The following is a 17,976-nucleotide window of genomic DNA, read 5'->3' as shown; positions in this document are numbered from 1 at the left end:
GCCTTTCTGACTAGTGTGAAGTAATATTTCATTATGGTTTTGATTTGTATTTCCCTGATGGTTAGTGATTGTGAACATCTTTTCAAGTGTCTGTTGGCCATCTGTTTGTCTTTTTTGGAAAAATATTTATTCAAGTCCTCTGCCCATTTTTTAATAGGATTGTTTGGGGTTTTGGTGTTGAGTTGTATGAGTTCTTTATATATTTTAGATACTAACCTCTCATTGGATATATCATTTGCAAATATCTTCTCCATTCAGTAGGTTGCTTTTTCATTTTTTTCTTAAAGATTTTGTTTGTTTGTCAGAGAGGGAGAGCACAAGCAGGGGGAGCTGGAGAGGGAGAAGGAGGTTCCCTACTGGGCAGCCCCCCTCCATGTGAGACTTGATCCCAGGACCCTGAGATCATGATCTGAGCTGAAGGCAGATGCCCAAATGACTGAGCCACGCAGGCGTTCTGGTTGCCTTTTCATTTTGTTGATGGGTTCCTTCACTGTGCAAAAGCTTTTTAGTTTGCTATAGTCCTGATTGTTTATTTTTGCTTTTGTTTCTGTTGCTTGAGGAGAGAACTAGAAAAATACTGCTAAGGCCAATCTCTAAGAGTTTGCTGGCTATTTTCTTTGAGTTTTATGGTTTCAGGTCTGTCTTTTAGGTCTTTAATCCATTTTGAGCTTATTTTTTGTATGTGGTATAAAAAAGAGGTCCAGTTTCTTTCTTTCTTTCTTTTTTTTTTTTGCATGTAGCTTTCCAGTTTTCCCAACATCGTTTATTCAAGAGACACTCTTCTCTATCATGTATTCTTGTCTCATTTTTTATAGATTAATTGACAGTATAAGCATGGATTTATTCCTAGGCTTTCTATGCTGTTTCATTGGTCTGTATGTCTTTTTTGTGCCAGTACCATTCTGTTTGATTATCATAGCCTTGAAGTATATAGGCCATTTGTTTATCTTCTTTGAAGAAACATTCATTTAAATCTTGTGTTTATTTTTAAAGTGGTTTTCTTTTTATCTCCTTTTTTTTTTAATCACTGAGTTGTAAGAGTTCCTTGTGTATTCTAGATGCAAGTTCCTTATAAGATATATCATTTGTAAGTATTTCTCCTTGTTCCTTGAGTTGTCTTTTCACTTTCTTGATGGTGTCCTTTGAAGCATAAGAGTTTTAAATTTTGATGAATTCCACATTCAGAATTTGATGAATTTATTTTTTTTGTTGTTGCATGTGTTTTGGGGATCATGTTTAATAAACTGTTGCCCAATCCAAACTAATGATTTTCCTCTATGATATCTTCTAAGACTTTTATAGTTTAACTTTTATATGAAGGCCTTTGATCTTTTTTGTTTTTGTTTTTGAGGGAGAGAGAAACAGTTGGAAGAGTGAGGGTAAGGGGCAGATGGAGAGGGAGAGAGAGAATCCCAAGCAGGCTCCATATCCAGTACAGAGCCAGATGTGAGGCTCAGCCTCACAACCCTGAGATCTTGAGCTGAGCTAATCTGAAATCAAGAGTTGGACACTTAATTGACTAAACCACCCAGGTTCTCTGGTCTTTGATTCATTTTTAGTTAATATTTGTATATGGTGTATAGTGAGGGGTTCAGCTTCATCCTTTTGCATGTGAATATTCAGTTGTCCCAGCCCCAGTTGTTGAAAAGACTGTTTTTTCCCACACTGAATTGTTTTGGAACCCTTGTTGAAAATCAGTTGAATTAAAATGTGAGGTTTCTGGACTCTTAGTTCTGTTCCATTGATCTATAATGACTACTTCATACTTTTTCTAACCTATGATTAGAAAGCCTTATCTGCGCTCTCCACCTGACAAACTCCTATTGCATGATTCCTCTACCAGAAGCCTTCCTTTTCCCTATAGGTCTTTTTGTATAACTGCATTTTTATAGTATAGGGTTTATCACTTTACTGTGGTATGTGTGTGCATATATATATATATCTGCATATAAATAACTCCTTTAGTAGTTAGTAAACTTCTGCAAGGTAGAGACAGGACCTTCTGTATCTGATTTCCAGTGCCTGGCATGTGGTGTGCTATTAATATATTTATAGGAGGAATAATAGGAGCAGTATTGAATTTTGTTTTGGATGTGTTCATTTCTAGGTATCATTAGGACATCCAGGGGCTAATATTTAATAGGCATTTTTATTTATTAATTGAAACTTGCTTATACCTTTCTTTTTTAAAATACTCATTTGTCAAATATTTATTGGATGCCTATTGTCTATCAATCACTGTATTAGACTCTGAGGTACAATAGTAAACAAAACATCATCCTGCATTTATGAAGCTTTCATTTTAGTAGGAGAAACACGCAATATAAAATGGCTGAAGATGGTTAGCAATAAAACCATCAGGGAAATCCGGAGGCTGAAGGAGAGGTCAACACTAGTGATACAGACTTCGGAATCATCTTCACAAAGGTGATACTTGAAACTGTATAGTTACAGATGGAATGGCCAGGAGCATATAAAATCACCAAAAGACTGTGGAGAGAGAGTCTTGAGAATATCTAAAGTTAGGGGGGAAATAGTCTGAAATGTAGGAAAACCAAAAGAGTAGAACCCTGCAAACTAAGGGAAAAATACATAGAATGGTAAAGGAGTAAGCCTAAGAAAGAACCACAGGTTCAGGTTGTTAGTCATTAGTAATCTTAAGAATTAAGTTTTAGGGAACCTGCTAGAGTCAGTTTTTAAAAAATTGAATTCTGGGTACTCCTTGGTGGCTTAGTTGATGAATCATCTGATGGGTCATGATCCCAGGGTTGTGACATCTGAGCCCCATATCCGGCTTCACACCAAAAGTGGAGCCTGCTTAGGATTCTCTCTCCTCCCTCTGACCCTCCCCACCCATGCTCTTGCTCTTAAAAAAATAGTAATAATAATAATTCTAGAGCTTTTTTGAAACAGTGAAACTGTGCTGTGACTTTTTTCTTACTCTGTAAGGAAATGCTATATCCATAGATGAAGAATTTAAATGTATACATTTTGATGTTATTCATGTCTGGGGGGCTTCATTTTTTGTGTAGAATCTCTCTAAGACTTGTAATCCATTAAATTTCTTTCATTTTTAAGACCTTGTGTTTTGTTTGTTTGTTTTTTTTAAGATTTTATTTATTTGAGAGAGAAAAAGAGAGAGCATGTGAGCAGAGGAAAGGGCAGAGAGGGAGAAAGAGGAAGAGGGAAAGAATCCCAAGTAGACTCCGTGCTGAGCTTGGAGCCCAACTTGAGGCTCAGTCTCAAGACCCCGAGGAGTGCCTGGGTGGTTCAGTGGGTTAAAACTCCGCCTTCGGCTCAGGTCATGATCTCTGGGTCCTGTGATCAAGCCGCCTATGGGGTCAGCATGGAGCCTGTTTCCCCCTCCCCCTCTGCCTGCCTGTTTGACTACTTGTGATCTATCTCTTTCCCTGTCAAATAAATAAATAAAATCTTAAAAAAAAAAAAAAACCCTGAGATCATGATGTGAGCCAAAACAGAGTTGGATGCTTAACTGACTTCAGCCACGCACATGCCCCAAACCTTGGTATTTTTTTAGTTTCTTCATTCTTGCTATCAGAATGTATGTCTTCTTGGGTTAAAAATCATTGACCATTGTATGAATAACTGGTATGTGTACTTATAGACAGTTGAATTTGGTCCACTAACTTGTAACTGTTCTTTTTCTTTTTTCATTTTTGATTAGTGACAGAAATGTTGGTAAATGTTCTGAGTATTTGCTCTGATGATGAACTGATGACTGAAGGTGAAGACCAGTTTGATGGTATGATTTTTCATTTTACTATTTTTTTATTGTGAAATGGTATCTTTTAACTGCCCAGCTTCAATACACACTCTTTTGTGATCAAATGTAGTTATTGTTCTCAAATGGCTATGCCAATTGATAAGAGTCAAGACATTTTCTTAGATACTGTTTAAGATTTTTTCTTAGCGATTTTACCTTTTTTCAGTTGGTATGGGGAAGATGAATTTTGGGAAAAGGGAAATTTGGAAGAACAGAAGGAAAGGAAAATGGAAAGTACTAAAGAATGTGGTTCTTCATGAATATGGACACTGCTTAGAGGGAGAATAAAAATGCTTTTTGTTTCATTGGTACATTGTTTCTTCTTAGTGCATCAGAAACATACCAGAACCCCCAGTGTTGTTGTCACTGTTTTTTTCCCAAAAACTCAAGTAGGCTGTTCCCAACCTATGAGTGGTTGTGTTCTACAAGACCACTTACTGGTTTAATTTGATTTTCAGAAGCATCTTTTCCATAGAAACAAGGTTAAATATGGCTGTTTGCTCTTCTGTAAGCCAACCAGTGCACTGATGTACATTTATAGTATAATTTAATACCATAAAAACAAAATTCCTTTTATTTTTATGTCTTGAAATTTTTATTTAAGACTTTAATTTAAAACTTTTTAAATATTTTTTAAACTTTAAGTCATTGAGAAACAGAAACGTAAACATCTTAAAGCTGAGAACTATTTATTTCCTTCTATATGCTGCTCACATCTTTGTTGCAGCATTCTTTTAATAGTTGTAATCCGTATGTAATTGTTTCCATATATTAAACATGGTCTACATTTTGGTACAACTTAATAGCTACATATTTCTAAGTATATTAATATACCATAATTTTCATAGTTAATCTCGTGTTTTTGTCATTTGCGTTGCTTTCAGTTGTCCTTATTATGAATAGCATCCAATGCATATGTTTATACAATAGTTTTTTTCTTGGGATAAATATCTTGAAGAGAATTATGGACTTAAATATGTGTTTTAGCTTCCTTATTTTAGCTATGAACTGCCAGATTACTTTGCAGAAGAATTGGACCAATAACGAAGTACTTTTAGCAATGAATCCATTGACCTCTTTCTCCACAGTCCCAGCTCATTGAGTTTTGGTCATTTTTACTTATTTTGCTTGGTAGCTACGTAATAGTGAACTACACTTGGTTTAACTTAAGATTTCTTTGATTTCCTAATGATTTTTAATTTAAAAAAATTACTGTCTACTTTTTCAAGTGTATAAACTGTATATCTTATTTGACTACTTAATTAAGTACAATCTGAGTAAAAGCTATTTAGAAATTTCTCTGCTTGCAAACAGATTTAATTCTTAAACACTTTTGTAAGCCCATTTGTTAAAAGTACAAAGTGACTGTACAAGTGTCTCCTACTGCCATCTGTTGGTGGCAAGCAAAGATACGCTTTTTTTTTGTTAACTGAATAAGTTTTTTTTGGTTAACTGAAATAAATTATATCCATTCGTTTTTAGTTTCGATAATAGGCCTTAGTGAATAATATTTTTTTATTTTAGTTCTCCTTTTGTTTGTGTGGAAGTTTTAGCTCTACCATATTTCATTGTATTTGTCTTTTATGTAAAATTTTTAAGTAGTTGCAGTTAAATACTTTTTCCCTATTCTGCCACCTTTTCCCTTTTCTCTTGTTAGACTAGGTCTGGGTTCAGACTCTAGTTTCTCATAGTTGTTATATGACCTCAGGCAAATTTTTTAGCTTCTGAGTCTTATTTTTTTTATCTTCAAAATGAAGATAATGGTACCTACTTCATAATCTTACAGGTGTTGATATAATGACTGAAATAATTTTTGGTTCATAGTTTACTTATTTCTTCAGATAAAGTTTTCTGTTGTATGTCAAATTCTGTGAAATATCAAGTAATAGTTTTAATCGGTATCTCATTAAATCTATATCTGCATCTAGGAAGTTTTTATTTTATTGTTCCAGTTTTTATTATATGTGCTGCCGAAGTGGGCACTAGGAAGTTTTAATATTTACTTCTCTAAACTCAGATCAAGATCTCTTGCTCTATATAATTAGTTCATCTACTATAATTACTACATTTAATATATTTAATGTACAGTTATTCCATTTAAAAATCACATAGTTTTTCTCTGAAAAAATCTGTTATTGTCAAGTTAAATTAATACTATAGGATTTTATATCCTTATTACAACTGGTGTCTTTTAACATATATTCTGTGTGTAAGGTATATATTATATACTTGTGGGTTTATCTTATGACAGCTTGGATCAGCAGAATTATTTCCTACAGTAATTTTTATTTAGTTCTCCTTAACTTTTAAAAATGTCATTTGCATAAGGCTGATACTGTTATTTATTTTTCTACATTTTACTTTTATTTTTTAATTTTTAAAAATTTGTATCAATATCATTAATAGTGATTTTTTTAAAATGTATTTTAAGTAGTAATGACAGGTAATGCTTTAGTCCTCTTCCTATAAAAAAAAATTTCCTTGTTAAGTCCGTTACATTTGGTTTAGATACTTACGATTTATACGAGGACAGTGGCTGAATCACTTGGGATTCAACCAGGAATATGTATAAAATTTTACTACATTCCAAATGAGATTTTATGTATCTAATTAACATTTTCCTCTCAGTGATAAATTATGCTTATTTATCCACTTGTCATATCATTCTTTCACTCCAAAGATGAATTAAGTTTGCTCATTAAAGAGATTTTGTAGCTGTGTAATTTTGGAGAAGTTAACTTAACCTCCCAGGATCTTTTCATCCATGGATTGAAGGAGTAGAAAGGAAATAATTTTAAAATTTGGTAAGCTGTCATTTATGACAGTGTTTCTGTGTGAAAATACACTGAGTTCCAGCTTTGAATACTAGAAATAGATCTCCCTTCACTGCCAACATAGCAGGTATAATTACTCCTCATTTGTTCACCCTTCCATACCAAATATTAGAAGTAGATACTCCAAGAAAATTTTAAGAATATGAATCTGGGAGTTTGTATGGAAGAATGAGAATGGCTTGGGGGAGACCATTGAGGAATGGAGGAATTGGGAGATTAGGGTAGATACTAGGATGGGATAGGGAAAAGAGCTGCTGGAACTGGGTTTATTTCCCTTCCTTAGTCATATTCCCATACTTCTTTCCCTTAACTCTGTATATCTTTTCTCCTTTCCTTTCACTATGATAGCATGCCTTTCATACTCTCCTTCCTTTTTTCCTGTTCAGCAGTAGAACCATTCAGTGAGCTGGGCACAGGGAGAAATCTGACTTAGAAAGAAAACTTGATGGTGTAGGTATTGTTGTGGAGGCAGAATAAGAGTTTAGCTTTTCTGTGGGGAAAGGGAGAGAGCAAGAATGGAGATATCCCAGTGGCAGGAAGGAAAGAATAGTTTTTGCATATTTAAGGTGAGATTGGTTGGGTAAAGGAGTAAGACTTAAGTGATGATCCTTGGTATTCTGCGGTGTTTAATGTATACGTGGAGTTATTTTTAAAGGCAAAAATTTGCCTTTAAACAAAACAATTTGCCTTCAAACAAAACATTGCATGTGTAAGTGCACAGAGCATTCCTTTTAGAGGTATTATTTAATCATTAAAGAAAATTTCTGAACACTGATTTCTGTGATATTTAGAATGCATACTGTTTTTTTCAGATATTTATCTTTTTTCTTGAGTTTGGTAATGGAAATACAGAATCCACATGTGTTACAGTTTTACTAAACTAAAACTTTGCATTTCCTGTAATGGAATCATGTATCTTTGCATTAGAATGGAGGATATGGAAAGCTCAAATGAAACATTTCTGCTGCCTACTCTTAGAGCTATTACTTGCTTTGAAGCAGTCTGTTGCTATTTCTGCAAAAAGATGTCCCTCCAGCTCCCAGATTGGATTGGGAACGAAAGCACATACTGTTGATCCTGAGTATGTGCAAAAGTTCGAAATTATGTGTTCTTGTTATTATGGAGTGTGGGAGGCTTAGCCTTTCTGTTATTCTAAGTGGGTAAGATTTTCCATTGAGGTAGTTTATAAAGTTACCTACATTTTTCTGTATATACTACAGATTTTGCAGATGTTGGTGTCCTTGAAGAACCACATGAGTTTGTATATCATTTGTGTCATTACCCTTCACTTAACATACTCCCATGGGTGACACATTTCCTTAGGGGTATCAGTATAAATGTGCGATTGTTGTTTGCACAGTCTTTTATCAGTCTTATGTGTTTTCACGTGTTTTTTTTTTTTCTGTCCCTAATTTGTCTACTTTCATCAAATATTATAGTCATTCTGTCCATGATTTCTTCTGACCACATATCTTTTAAGAAATCTTTCCTTTAGAGTCCTACCCAGTGGCATCCCTCTTTTAACACCAGATCCTACAGTACTACATTTTTCAAATTTCGAATATGAGGGCCTTCATTTTTCTCCCTTTCTTTCTACATTCATTCTTCAGTACCACTGCCAAGTTAAATCTCTATCTTTTTATTTGTCTCAACCACCTTTTCTCCATCATTCACTTCCTTTTTTCTGGACTCTCCATCTGAAGAACGGCTCATATATGGCAATAAAAAAGGTACAGACCAGACAGAGTAACACTGTTTTGAAATATGACTTCATAAGTTATCCTCATGTCCATGTAAGTTAGCACATTCATTGAGTACCATTTATGCAGAGTCCTTTTGGGCCTTGTGCAAATTTAGTGTAAGTGCTATCTGAGATAGAATTTGATGTTTTTAGAAGTCATATTCCAAGATATCTGTCTTTCTGTGCATGGAAATATTTTTCCCTCTTTTTCATTCCTCTTGATTTAAAATTTCATTCTTTTGCTTATTTGTAATGTTTTGTACTTTTCCCTGCATGATTAGGGGTGTTTGATTGTCTGTCTTATTCCCCAGAGTAATTTTACTGTGGACATTTACTTTACTATTATGCATGATGTGTTTGTAGACTGATTTAAAATCCTGACTTGTATAGTGTTTTTATATTCCAGTGATTTTTTAAACTTGAAATCAGTACAGTTTACATATTATTCAGTTTTACAGATATATAAATTAAGGCCGAAAATATGAATGTACCTCATTGCAGCCATCCTCTCCTATCCCCATACTCCTCTCCCCCAGTCTAGCTATTTTTAAAATTCCATCAATTTTAAATCAATGTTTATGTTAATTAATTCGAAGAAATCAGAGTTACCTTATGTCCTTGGACAAAACCATTAATAAACTTGGTTTTGTCATCTCTAAAATGAGGAGATTAAACTTTGCATTATTCCTAATGTCTCTTCAAATTCTAATGTTCTACGATGCTGGGACTTTTAGTAATTTTTTTTGTTGCATCTTAAAAATAGCTGCATAGTACCATAGCACCTACGCAGTTTTGAACTTGCAAGAGCTGTAGCTTCAGTGCTCATAATACTACCCTTTGGAGCATCATAAACATGGTCATGGAGCCTCTTTTCTCTAAAATATGTCTTTTGTTTTTGTCTTTGAAATTGGATTTCTTTTCTGTTTCCTTGCAGTAAGGTCCAGTCATCATCTTAGTTTTTAATTATATGGTATTTGTGGGCTGCTTGAATTTTAAATGAGATGCTCTACACCAGAAAACTTAACGGTTGTTCAGACCTCTGTATATCTACAGCCCCTTTTAGTCTAGTCTTTTTAGCCTTTCTTTTACTTTCTCCTCAACCATGGTGCTTCTCTATGTGTTTTCATCATGCTGAAGCACAGCTCTAAGGAACCACACACACTCTTGGGTCCAGAGTGATTCTAGTTGCTGTATATGAGATAACAAGACTGGGCTGTTGTTGTTCTTTCTGGAGGCCAGGGGAAGGAAGATAGAACTTTTGAGTTTTTACTGAAGATCGAGTTATTATGTTCTATTATTCTCTTCTGTGTTGGTGATAGGCAATACAGCTAACCCTGTAGAGAGGAAACATGAGTGATCCTTTGGCCATGTTTTTTAGGGAATCTTTTCTCATTGCTCACTCTCCTTGTGTCATACTCATCTAGGGATGTAAGAACTATATATTTGCATGATCTTGAGGACATTTAGTTCATGAGGTTAAGATGTGCATTATAATTGATATGCTGGTATGGTCCTTAGTTCATCGTCATCTGCACAGTAGTTATCTCATACCATTGTTTTTAAACCCACTTTGAACAAGGAACTTACTCTGTCTTAGTAAGATGGGATATTTCCAGCCTGCATGTCAGAGGCTTTTATAACAGAAGCCTATACAGAGTTATTACCAATTCTTGTCTGTTAGTCTGCATGCATAGGCCCTCATGAGAATTAAAGACTATAGGATTGTTACCCTTTTTCCCCCCTTCTGGTTTGTGGTACAAGTTGGGTTCTAGTTTCTTTCCCATTGCTGTTTTAATGACTAGCAGTACTGTGAGAGTCATGTTTGTGGATTACTTTTCATTTGTATCTGTATCAGACCCCAGTATTAGACCAGTGCTAAGTTAAACATTGAAGGAGTGAGAGGCTTTCTGGCATGAGTTCACCTAATCTCCTCCATGTGAGCTGGTGGCAGAGGGTTTGATGGGTTAAGATGAGCGTGGTATAGTTAATAGAATGATGCAAATGTGGATGCCCTAAACTTGAGTCTTTTTTTCTATTTATTCCATTGAAAGTAGGTTCAGCTGCAGCCCGGAAAGAAATCATAAGAAACAAAATTCGAGCAATTGGCAAGATGGCAAGGGTCTTCTCTGTTCTCAGGTAATGATATATTTTCCTGATTATTTGCTTTACAGAAATTCTTTTATTGTACTTTGCTATAAGCAGACACCCAAAAGCAATTTAGTAACATTCTTCCTATAAAGAAGTTAGTTTTACATTTATATAGTGAAGAGGGGAATACAGTTCCCTTTGAAACTAGGGTTTTTGACCCTAGTGATTACTATTGCTCACTTGGAGTATGTGTTACCTTTCTGTGATGAAAGCACTAGTTCTTTTTTTTTTTTTTTTTTTTTTTAAGATTTTATTTATTTTTTTGTCAGAGAGAAATCACAAGTAGATGGAGAGGCAGGCAGAGAGAGAGAGAGAGAGAGAGAGGGAAGCAGGCTCTCCGCTGAGCAGAGAGCCCGATGCGGGACTCGATCCCAGGACCCTGAGATCATGACCTGAGCCGAAGGCAGCGGCTTAATCCACTGAGCCACCCAGGTGCCCGAAAGCACTAGTTCTACACCTTGAAAATTAGAGTAGGATAAGGAGAGGGTACCTTTTAGAGTATGCCTGATGGACTTACTCGTCCATATAAGAAGTTCCTTTTGTTGGAGCCACAATCTTCTTAGGGTGAATTCAGGAAGACTAGGTTTAAAGGCACACGTAAATGAGTCAGTCCTTAAAAATGTGTTTGCAAAACTGGTTATATCAGACATTTGAACTTTATGCTATAGAAATAACCATATTTTCTTGTGGTGCCTGGGTGGCTCAATCATTAAACATCTGCCTTTGGCTCAGGCCATGATCCCAGGGTCCTGGGATGGAGCCCTGCATTGGGCTCCCTGTTCAGTGGGAAGCTTGCTTCTCCCTCTCCCATGCCCCCTGCTTGTGTTCCCTCTCTCTCTCTGTCTCTCTGTGTCAAATAAATAAATAATCTTTGAGATTTTATTTATTTATTTGAGAGAGAGAGAGAGAGCACGCGAGAGGGAGCATGGGAAGGGGGAGCGTCAAAGGGAGAAGCAGACTCCCTGCTCTGGAGTCTGATGTGGGACTTGATCCTGGGACTCCAGGATCATAACCTGAGCAGAAGGCAGTCACTTAACCAACTGAGTCACCCAGGTGCCCCCAAAATCTTTAACTTAAAAAAAAAAAAAGTATTTTCTCAATTGTATGATTCTCATTGATTATCAATCTCATCATATATTTAATAAAGCTTCTTAGGAAAAACAATATATGCCTCACTTGTAAGGCGTACCCTCTTATCTCAAACATTTAAAATATGGAAGAGAATATCTTGGACTTGAGGAAAATACTTTGGGTAATAACATTGAATGTCATAAATTATTTACATGGCCTAACCTCTGGGCCCCATCTCCTCTTTTAAACTACAAACTTTTTTTTTTTTTACATGCCCCCCCTACAAACTTTTTTTTTTTTTAAGATTTTATTATTTGACAGAGATCACAAGTAGGCAGAGAGGCAGGCAGAGAGAGAGGGGGAAGCAGGCTCCTTGCCAAGCAGAGCATCTGATGTGGGGCTCAATCCCAGGACCCGGGGGTCATGACTTGAGCTAAAGGCAGAGGCTTTAACTCAGTGAGCCACCCAAGTGCCCTTGTTGGAAGTCTCTGATGTTTTTTGTTATGTCTCTTTGCTATAGGGAGGAGAGTGAAAGTGTGCTGACACTCAAGGGCCTGACTCCCACAGGGATGTTGCCTAGTGGAGTGTTGGCTGGAGGACGACAGACCCTGCAAAGTGGTAATGATGTTATGCAACTTGCTGTGCCTCAGATGGACTGGGGCACACCTCACTCTTTTGCTAACAATACACATAATGCATGCAGGGAATTCCTTCTGCTTTTTAGTTCCTGTCTCAGCAGCTGACACAGGCAGAATACTATATGGTAGGGAGTGTCTGCTTAATAACATGACCAGGGCAGAAAATTGATAGAATAGGTATTACTTTCAACTGAAAATAATGGTCAGTCTCTCAGCTTTCAGTGAAATGATATGGGAACGGCTCATATCATAATGTCTAAATATTTATTTATTTTTGTTTGTCTAATACACCCTTTTCTTTTAAAAGCCCCAGTTTCAGAATGTCAATCAAGGATATCCATATTACTAAAATGGAAATGTAATTCCAAGTTTCTTATTTTTTATTTTTTTGAGTTATGTAATTGTATTAGACTATGCTTATATTTTCAGATACTTAATTTTAGAATTAACAGTCTGCTTGGGCCCCAAACATTACTTATGCACTTCACTTGCCAAAAGATTTGTGCAAGGTTTTGTACCCTGGTAAATGATGCCAAAGTTTGTTTTCTGTGGTGTTTGTCAAATGTTCTATGTATAATTGACTGTCTGTAACATGCTGTTTTCTTCCTCTGCAGATGTAGCTGCTTTCCTAAATCTGTCTGTCTTTCTTTAGGTTAGCTGTATGTCTGTAAAAGTATGTTAAATTAAATTACTCTTCCAGACGCTTGTCTGTCTTTTGATGTAGAAGCAACTTTGTAGCACCTTGTTTTGAGGTTTGCTGCATTTGTTGCTGTACTTTGTGCATTCTGAACATGAATGTAACGTTAGATATTAAGTCATTGTTATAAGGGGTTGAACTTAAATCCTGTAAGTCAAAATTGAAAGGGTGTTATTAAGTGTGCCTTTATTTTGCATGAAAATAAAAAGAATTATACGTAAAGCATTCCTGTAATCTGGCTCATTGAATATTTTATATTTTAAAAAAAAAACTTATTTTTTTGGCGTAAATATTTGTGTAAATACTGGGTTAACTTTTGAAAGCCCATTACATATTAAATAGAAGAGTGATGTGAATGTTTTAGAGTATACACAAAAACTCAAAGTCTAGATTTCTTTCCCTTGTGGTTGGAAAGCAAAAAATGTGATATGGAATAGCTTTAATCTATGTTTTATTGTAGCCACTTTTGACAGCCCTCCAGGGGTCAGTGCTCTATTGAAACAGGCAGGAACAGATCTGATGTTTTCTTCAGTCATGACTAACTTTCTTCCTGGTGTTAAAATTAGTGAATTTTTTTAAAACAAAAAATAAATAATTCAAATTTTTGAATAGATTTAAAGTAGATTGACTTTTCACAGTCTCATTTCACTCAGTCTCATAATAAATGCCTAAATAAATAAGCACATTTTTCCTGTAGTAAATAATTTCTCCTTCTAGCCTATACATGTTCTATTTTATATGTTAGTGTGTTGTCTGCTACCACCACGGTATATGTGAGAAGTACAGCTATGTTTTAAAATGATAGTTTCAAATTTTCATTCTGAGTGATGTTTCCTTTTTTTTTTTTTTTTTATTAAAAGAAAACCTGCTTTGATTTTCTTTATATTCCTTGCTCTTCATTTTTCTTACTATATTATAGACATTAGCAAAGGGAGCTAAAAAGAATTTCGCTAAAACTAAGCCCTTAAACATTCAATAAAACTAGCAAAAACAAGTGTTAATAGAAAAGGATGAACTTTAGTAGTTTGAAATATGTTATATTCTTTCTCTTTTTTGTTCATGAAAGAAAAAAATGAAAGGCCTTATGCTTTAATAAATCTCCAGTGCAGTCATCTCCGTTATCCTTGGATATATTATTACTTTGATGTTGTATCTACAGCAAACCTTTCTTTCAGATGTCACAATTAGTACCTGCTAATTACATGCTTTGTTGGCAGCTCAGCATTTCTCATTCTTAATTTGCATGCAGCCTGAAGCCCAGTCTTCCAACTTTGACCTTACCTCCAGCTGCAGGAAAGGTTTGAAGGACAGCTTTCCTATAGGGATTGTATTCCCACAGAGTGAATTACAGGACAGTGCTGAGTTTAAGGGGTCTAATTTGGGAAACTAGATAGCTCCCTAGCTGTGCCAGCGATGGCTCTTCATAGTGTGGAGCAATTTTCCTAGCATAATAAGATAAACCCATTTTGAAGCACATAACAAGACTCCTACAGAAGCTGCATCTGAGTGATTTAAATTTTTTTTCTAATATCATAGTAGACATGTTCTCTGATATGAATAACTCAGAGTTAAATATTACAAAAAGGTTTTCAAATTCTAATACCTCAGTCCTGTCTTCAGAAAATAGTCCAATTGCCTTCTCAATAACCTTAATTTAGATTTCTTGAGTGTTTTCACAAACTACACAGCTCTTTTGGAATAGGAATTGATATATTTTATGTACATTTTTTTCAAGGAAATTTATTTGGGAGCTAGCCCTATAATGCTACCTTCACCAGGACATATATGGGAAAGTATGTGGCCATCTCTTTAAGTAATGCCAAGTTCTTCTTCATTATTTATCCCATGTAGTATTGAGGAACACAGTTTGTGACAGCGCTGAACATAAACTTACTAAGGCCCTGTCAGAATGCCCTATAAAACTGAAAACAAATAGAGGAAAAACAGTGTCTTTCAGATTGAACTTTGCAATTATAAAATCTCTTTTCAGCTTAATGCTTAAGCTTCAAATGACCTTTTATTCAATTTTAAACATTCACGCTTGACATGGTATGCAATTTTGAGTGTGATATGTATTTTGTGTCCTCAAAAGGATTAGGAGCATTTAGAAGCTTCTAGAAAGAGAAGAGAATATCATTTGACCTAGAACATGCTTTCACTTATAATAGAATGGTTTCAGAAGTATGTTGTTAAATTTCATAATTTGAAAAATTTATTAATAGACTTTTGAACTACTGATGCACTCAGATACTAATTCTTACAGTAATATCAGGTTTTATTTTTAATTTATTCCCATATATAATACAAGTTATGAAATATTTCATATAAAATCACTTCTGTTACCATAAGCTCTTTAAAACATTCTGATAGGCATTTATTTTTTTTACCCATTCAGTGTCTAAATTATAAAGAAAATAGTCCATATTTTGAAGAATAGAAATTGTAGGGCAATTCAAGAAGAGGTGGGTCACTTATCCCAGTTTTCTGTGTGGGAAGATACAAAGAATATATTCCAGGTGTACAGAGCTAGGTTTTTTTAAAATGGTGATTTGTACAGTGGGTATACAATAAGTATGTCTGCTTGGATTTGTGATACAGTTTAACAGTTAAGGAAAGTTCATTCTTTTTTATTAGTGTTCATCCTACTTTTTTTGGGTCCCCAACTCACTTTACTATCTGGTTAAGATTAATGAATTTCTAATTTAGATCTACTTTAATTCCCTAGATTAATCAGCTTTCTTTCACCTTAATAACTGCTTTGGACAAAATTTATTATTTCTAAAATTTATTATTTCTAATTGGCCTTTTAGAAGAAGCAAAATAGAAAGGAGGGACTTATTGTTATAAATATTCTGAGTGTGTGCACTTTGGGTAAAAAATGGAGAATTTGCAATATTGTCAGGCAACATTGTCCTCTGCAGTCTTTGATCCTAGTCCTCAGCGTGAGTGCTGTGTACAGTTTGATCCCAGAAATGAACCAAAAGGATGTTTCACTACAAAATGTATGACTAAATAATGTTGTGATTCTTTAAATGGGCCAGAGACAAGCTGTACTACTGAGTGCATTTCTCCCTTATATGACCTATGTATATGTCCATATCATACAGTAATTAGGATTTATTGCCTATAAGACCTCACTTTTATCTTGATTCCTCTCTTGGTAGATGGGCTTGAAAAGATATATATTGTCCTTTTTATCTTCATTTGAGAATGCATGCTATTAGTACCTGAGGCAGATTTGAGTTCATGATAAACTGAACATAAATAGCTTTTTAAAAAGGCTATAGATATTAATATCTTTAGATATTTGGGACACCAGTGTTAGAATAGAAAGGAAGTTCCTGGAAGACAAGAAGGGTCTTTTTAGGTTATCCATAATCAACAGAGCTACAGAACTGTTCTGCTTAGAGTAATTCACCAGGTTTATAGCCCTTAAGTTTCATTATGGCCGTACTGACGTCTGCAGCTTTTGCTATGCCTTATGAATTAGAAGCAAAAGGAAAAGCATTACTGACCCTTCTACTTTATATCTTGTGGAACAATTGATAATGAGAATTGTTTCAGTTAGATGGGGGAGGGGGGAGAATCTTCTGTTTGCTCTTCTGCTACAATTCTGCCATCATAATTTAACCATAGAGAATTCCCTTGTGATTGTGATGGATGTGATATAATAAATATGTTGAAAAGTTCTAAGGCCATCAAAATACTGAATTCACAATAGGTAATTAATACCGGAGTGCATCTGCATGGGTGCTGAGGTGTCTGTGTTTATATTAGGTCCATGTGTTCTGTGCTCTGAGCGGTGTTGTCATAGTGCTGTGTGTAAACTGTGCTGTGTCAGGAATTGGGGGATTGGATGGGGCTTTCTAATATGGTTACTATTTATGTTAAATTGTAAATGATGATGTAGTATGGGATACTGTGATATTTTACGTGATCATTGCCTTTTCTGCTGTACAATATGACCCTTCTCATCTCTCTCATTCATTTTGCATGCCTCTGCTCACTTCTGTACAGCCACAGTTGAGGCTATTGAGGCTGAAAAAGGTACGATCAGAGTCCTTGCGCTGGGCAGAGATCTGTGGTGTGTGGGTGGGCATCAGAGAATGTCCTATGGGTGTGTTTTACTCCTAGTTTGCACAGCCCAAGATGAATCAGGCTCACTGACTCATCAAGTTTAATAGTCACATTCCTCTTTTTTTTCTTTTCCTTTCTTTTCTTTTCCTTTTTAAAAAAATTTTTTAAATTACAAGGACCAATTTCCATAGTGATAATCTGGTTTTTCCCTTTTCCAGTATTGTGCACAACCAGCATTTACCATTCCTGAATTCTTTAGAGTACAGCATGTTATACTATATTATTATAGCATTTGAAGTTGCAAAGAAAGGTCTATTCTACATTTTGCATGTTTCTATGCTATTTAGATAATTTTTCCCCCAAATGAAACCCCCTCTAGGTATAGGTTTGAGTTAGTTTTTACTTGTTTTCAGAAATTCACCTGAGAGTACAGGAGCTGTCACTATGATTTTTTTTTTTTTTCCTGTTTGGCCTAGAGTTTGCTGATAACATTTATTCATATATATCATATGTTGGCTTGATATAACATCACTAAATGCTTTGCTGTTCCAACCATTTATTTGGTTCACATGCACAGACTTTGAGTCCCAGGAATTGCACATATTATAAAGCAACCAGATTATAACCAGTGGTATGGAAATCTTTTGTATGTACAGTTTAATAGTAGAAAAAGCATCATTCCAGATGAAGTGAATGAGAAATTAAAACAATTGGAGGAGGATTGTCATTTACTTTGATTTGGGTTTCCAAAGAACATGCAGTGAATGGCCATTGAATTAAGGAAGACATTTCTTAAAAATATGAAACTGAATACTTTTTACTATCAGCCAAATACAGATCTAACTCCTGGAGGCATTTCCCACCTTTTTCATTTCATTCTGGTGGTGATAGGGTGATGATACCTTGACCTCCAAGATAGTTCTGATCTGCTAAATTTTAACATAGTTTGCCTCTTTCTCCTCCCAAGCCCTTGGTACAGATTTGTA

The 17,976-nt window shown here is 35.2% G+C and overlaps 1 protein-coding gene across 7 annotated transcripts in view; it reads left to right on the top strand.

Annotated features, from left to right (window-relative positions):
• Positions 1 to 17,976, top strand: part of PPP3CB (protein phosphatase 3 catalytic subunit beta) — a 54,928-nt gene that overhangs the window by 34,914 nt on the left and 2,038 nt on the right. Inside the window, exons 10-14 of one of the 7 annotated variants that reach the window (XM_059397792.1) lie at positions 3,686 to 3,763; positions 8,322 to 8,348; positions 10,414 to 10,495; positions 12,099 to 12,196; positions 16,931 to 16,960. In XM_059397792.1, the coding sequence (XP_059253775.1) occupies positions 3,686 to 3,763; positions 8,322 to 8,348; positions 10,414 to 10,495; positions 12,099 to 12,196; positions 16,931 to 16,960 (315 nt within the window). Of the gene's footprint in view, positions 1 to 3,685; positions 3,764 to 8,321; positions 8,349 to 10,410; positions 10,496 to 12,098; positions 12,197 to 16,930; positions 16,961 to 17,976 lie in introns of all 7 variants that reach the window. The other 6 variants (XM_059397791.1, XM_059397795.1, XM_059397793.1 and 3 more) reach the window with 6 other exon arrangements.

The sequence above is a fragment of the Mustela nigripes genome, chromosome 4, assembly GCF_022355385.1.
Source record: "Mustela nigripes isolate SB6536 chromosome 4, MUSNIG.SB6536, whole genome shotgun sequence".
In the NCBI taxonomy this organism is placed as follows: Eukaryota; Metazoa; Chordata; class Mammalia; order Carnivora; family Mustelidae; genus Mustela; species Mustela nigripes.
Note: the sequence above shows the minus strand (reverse complement) of the source record. Positions and strands in the feature narration are given on the sequence as shown.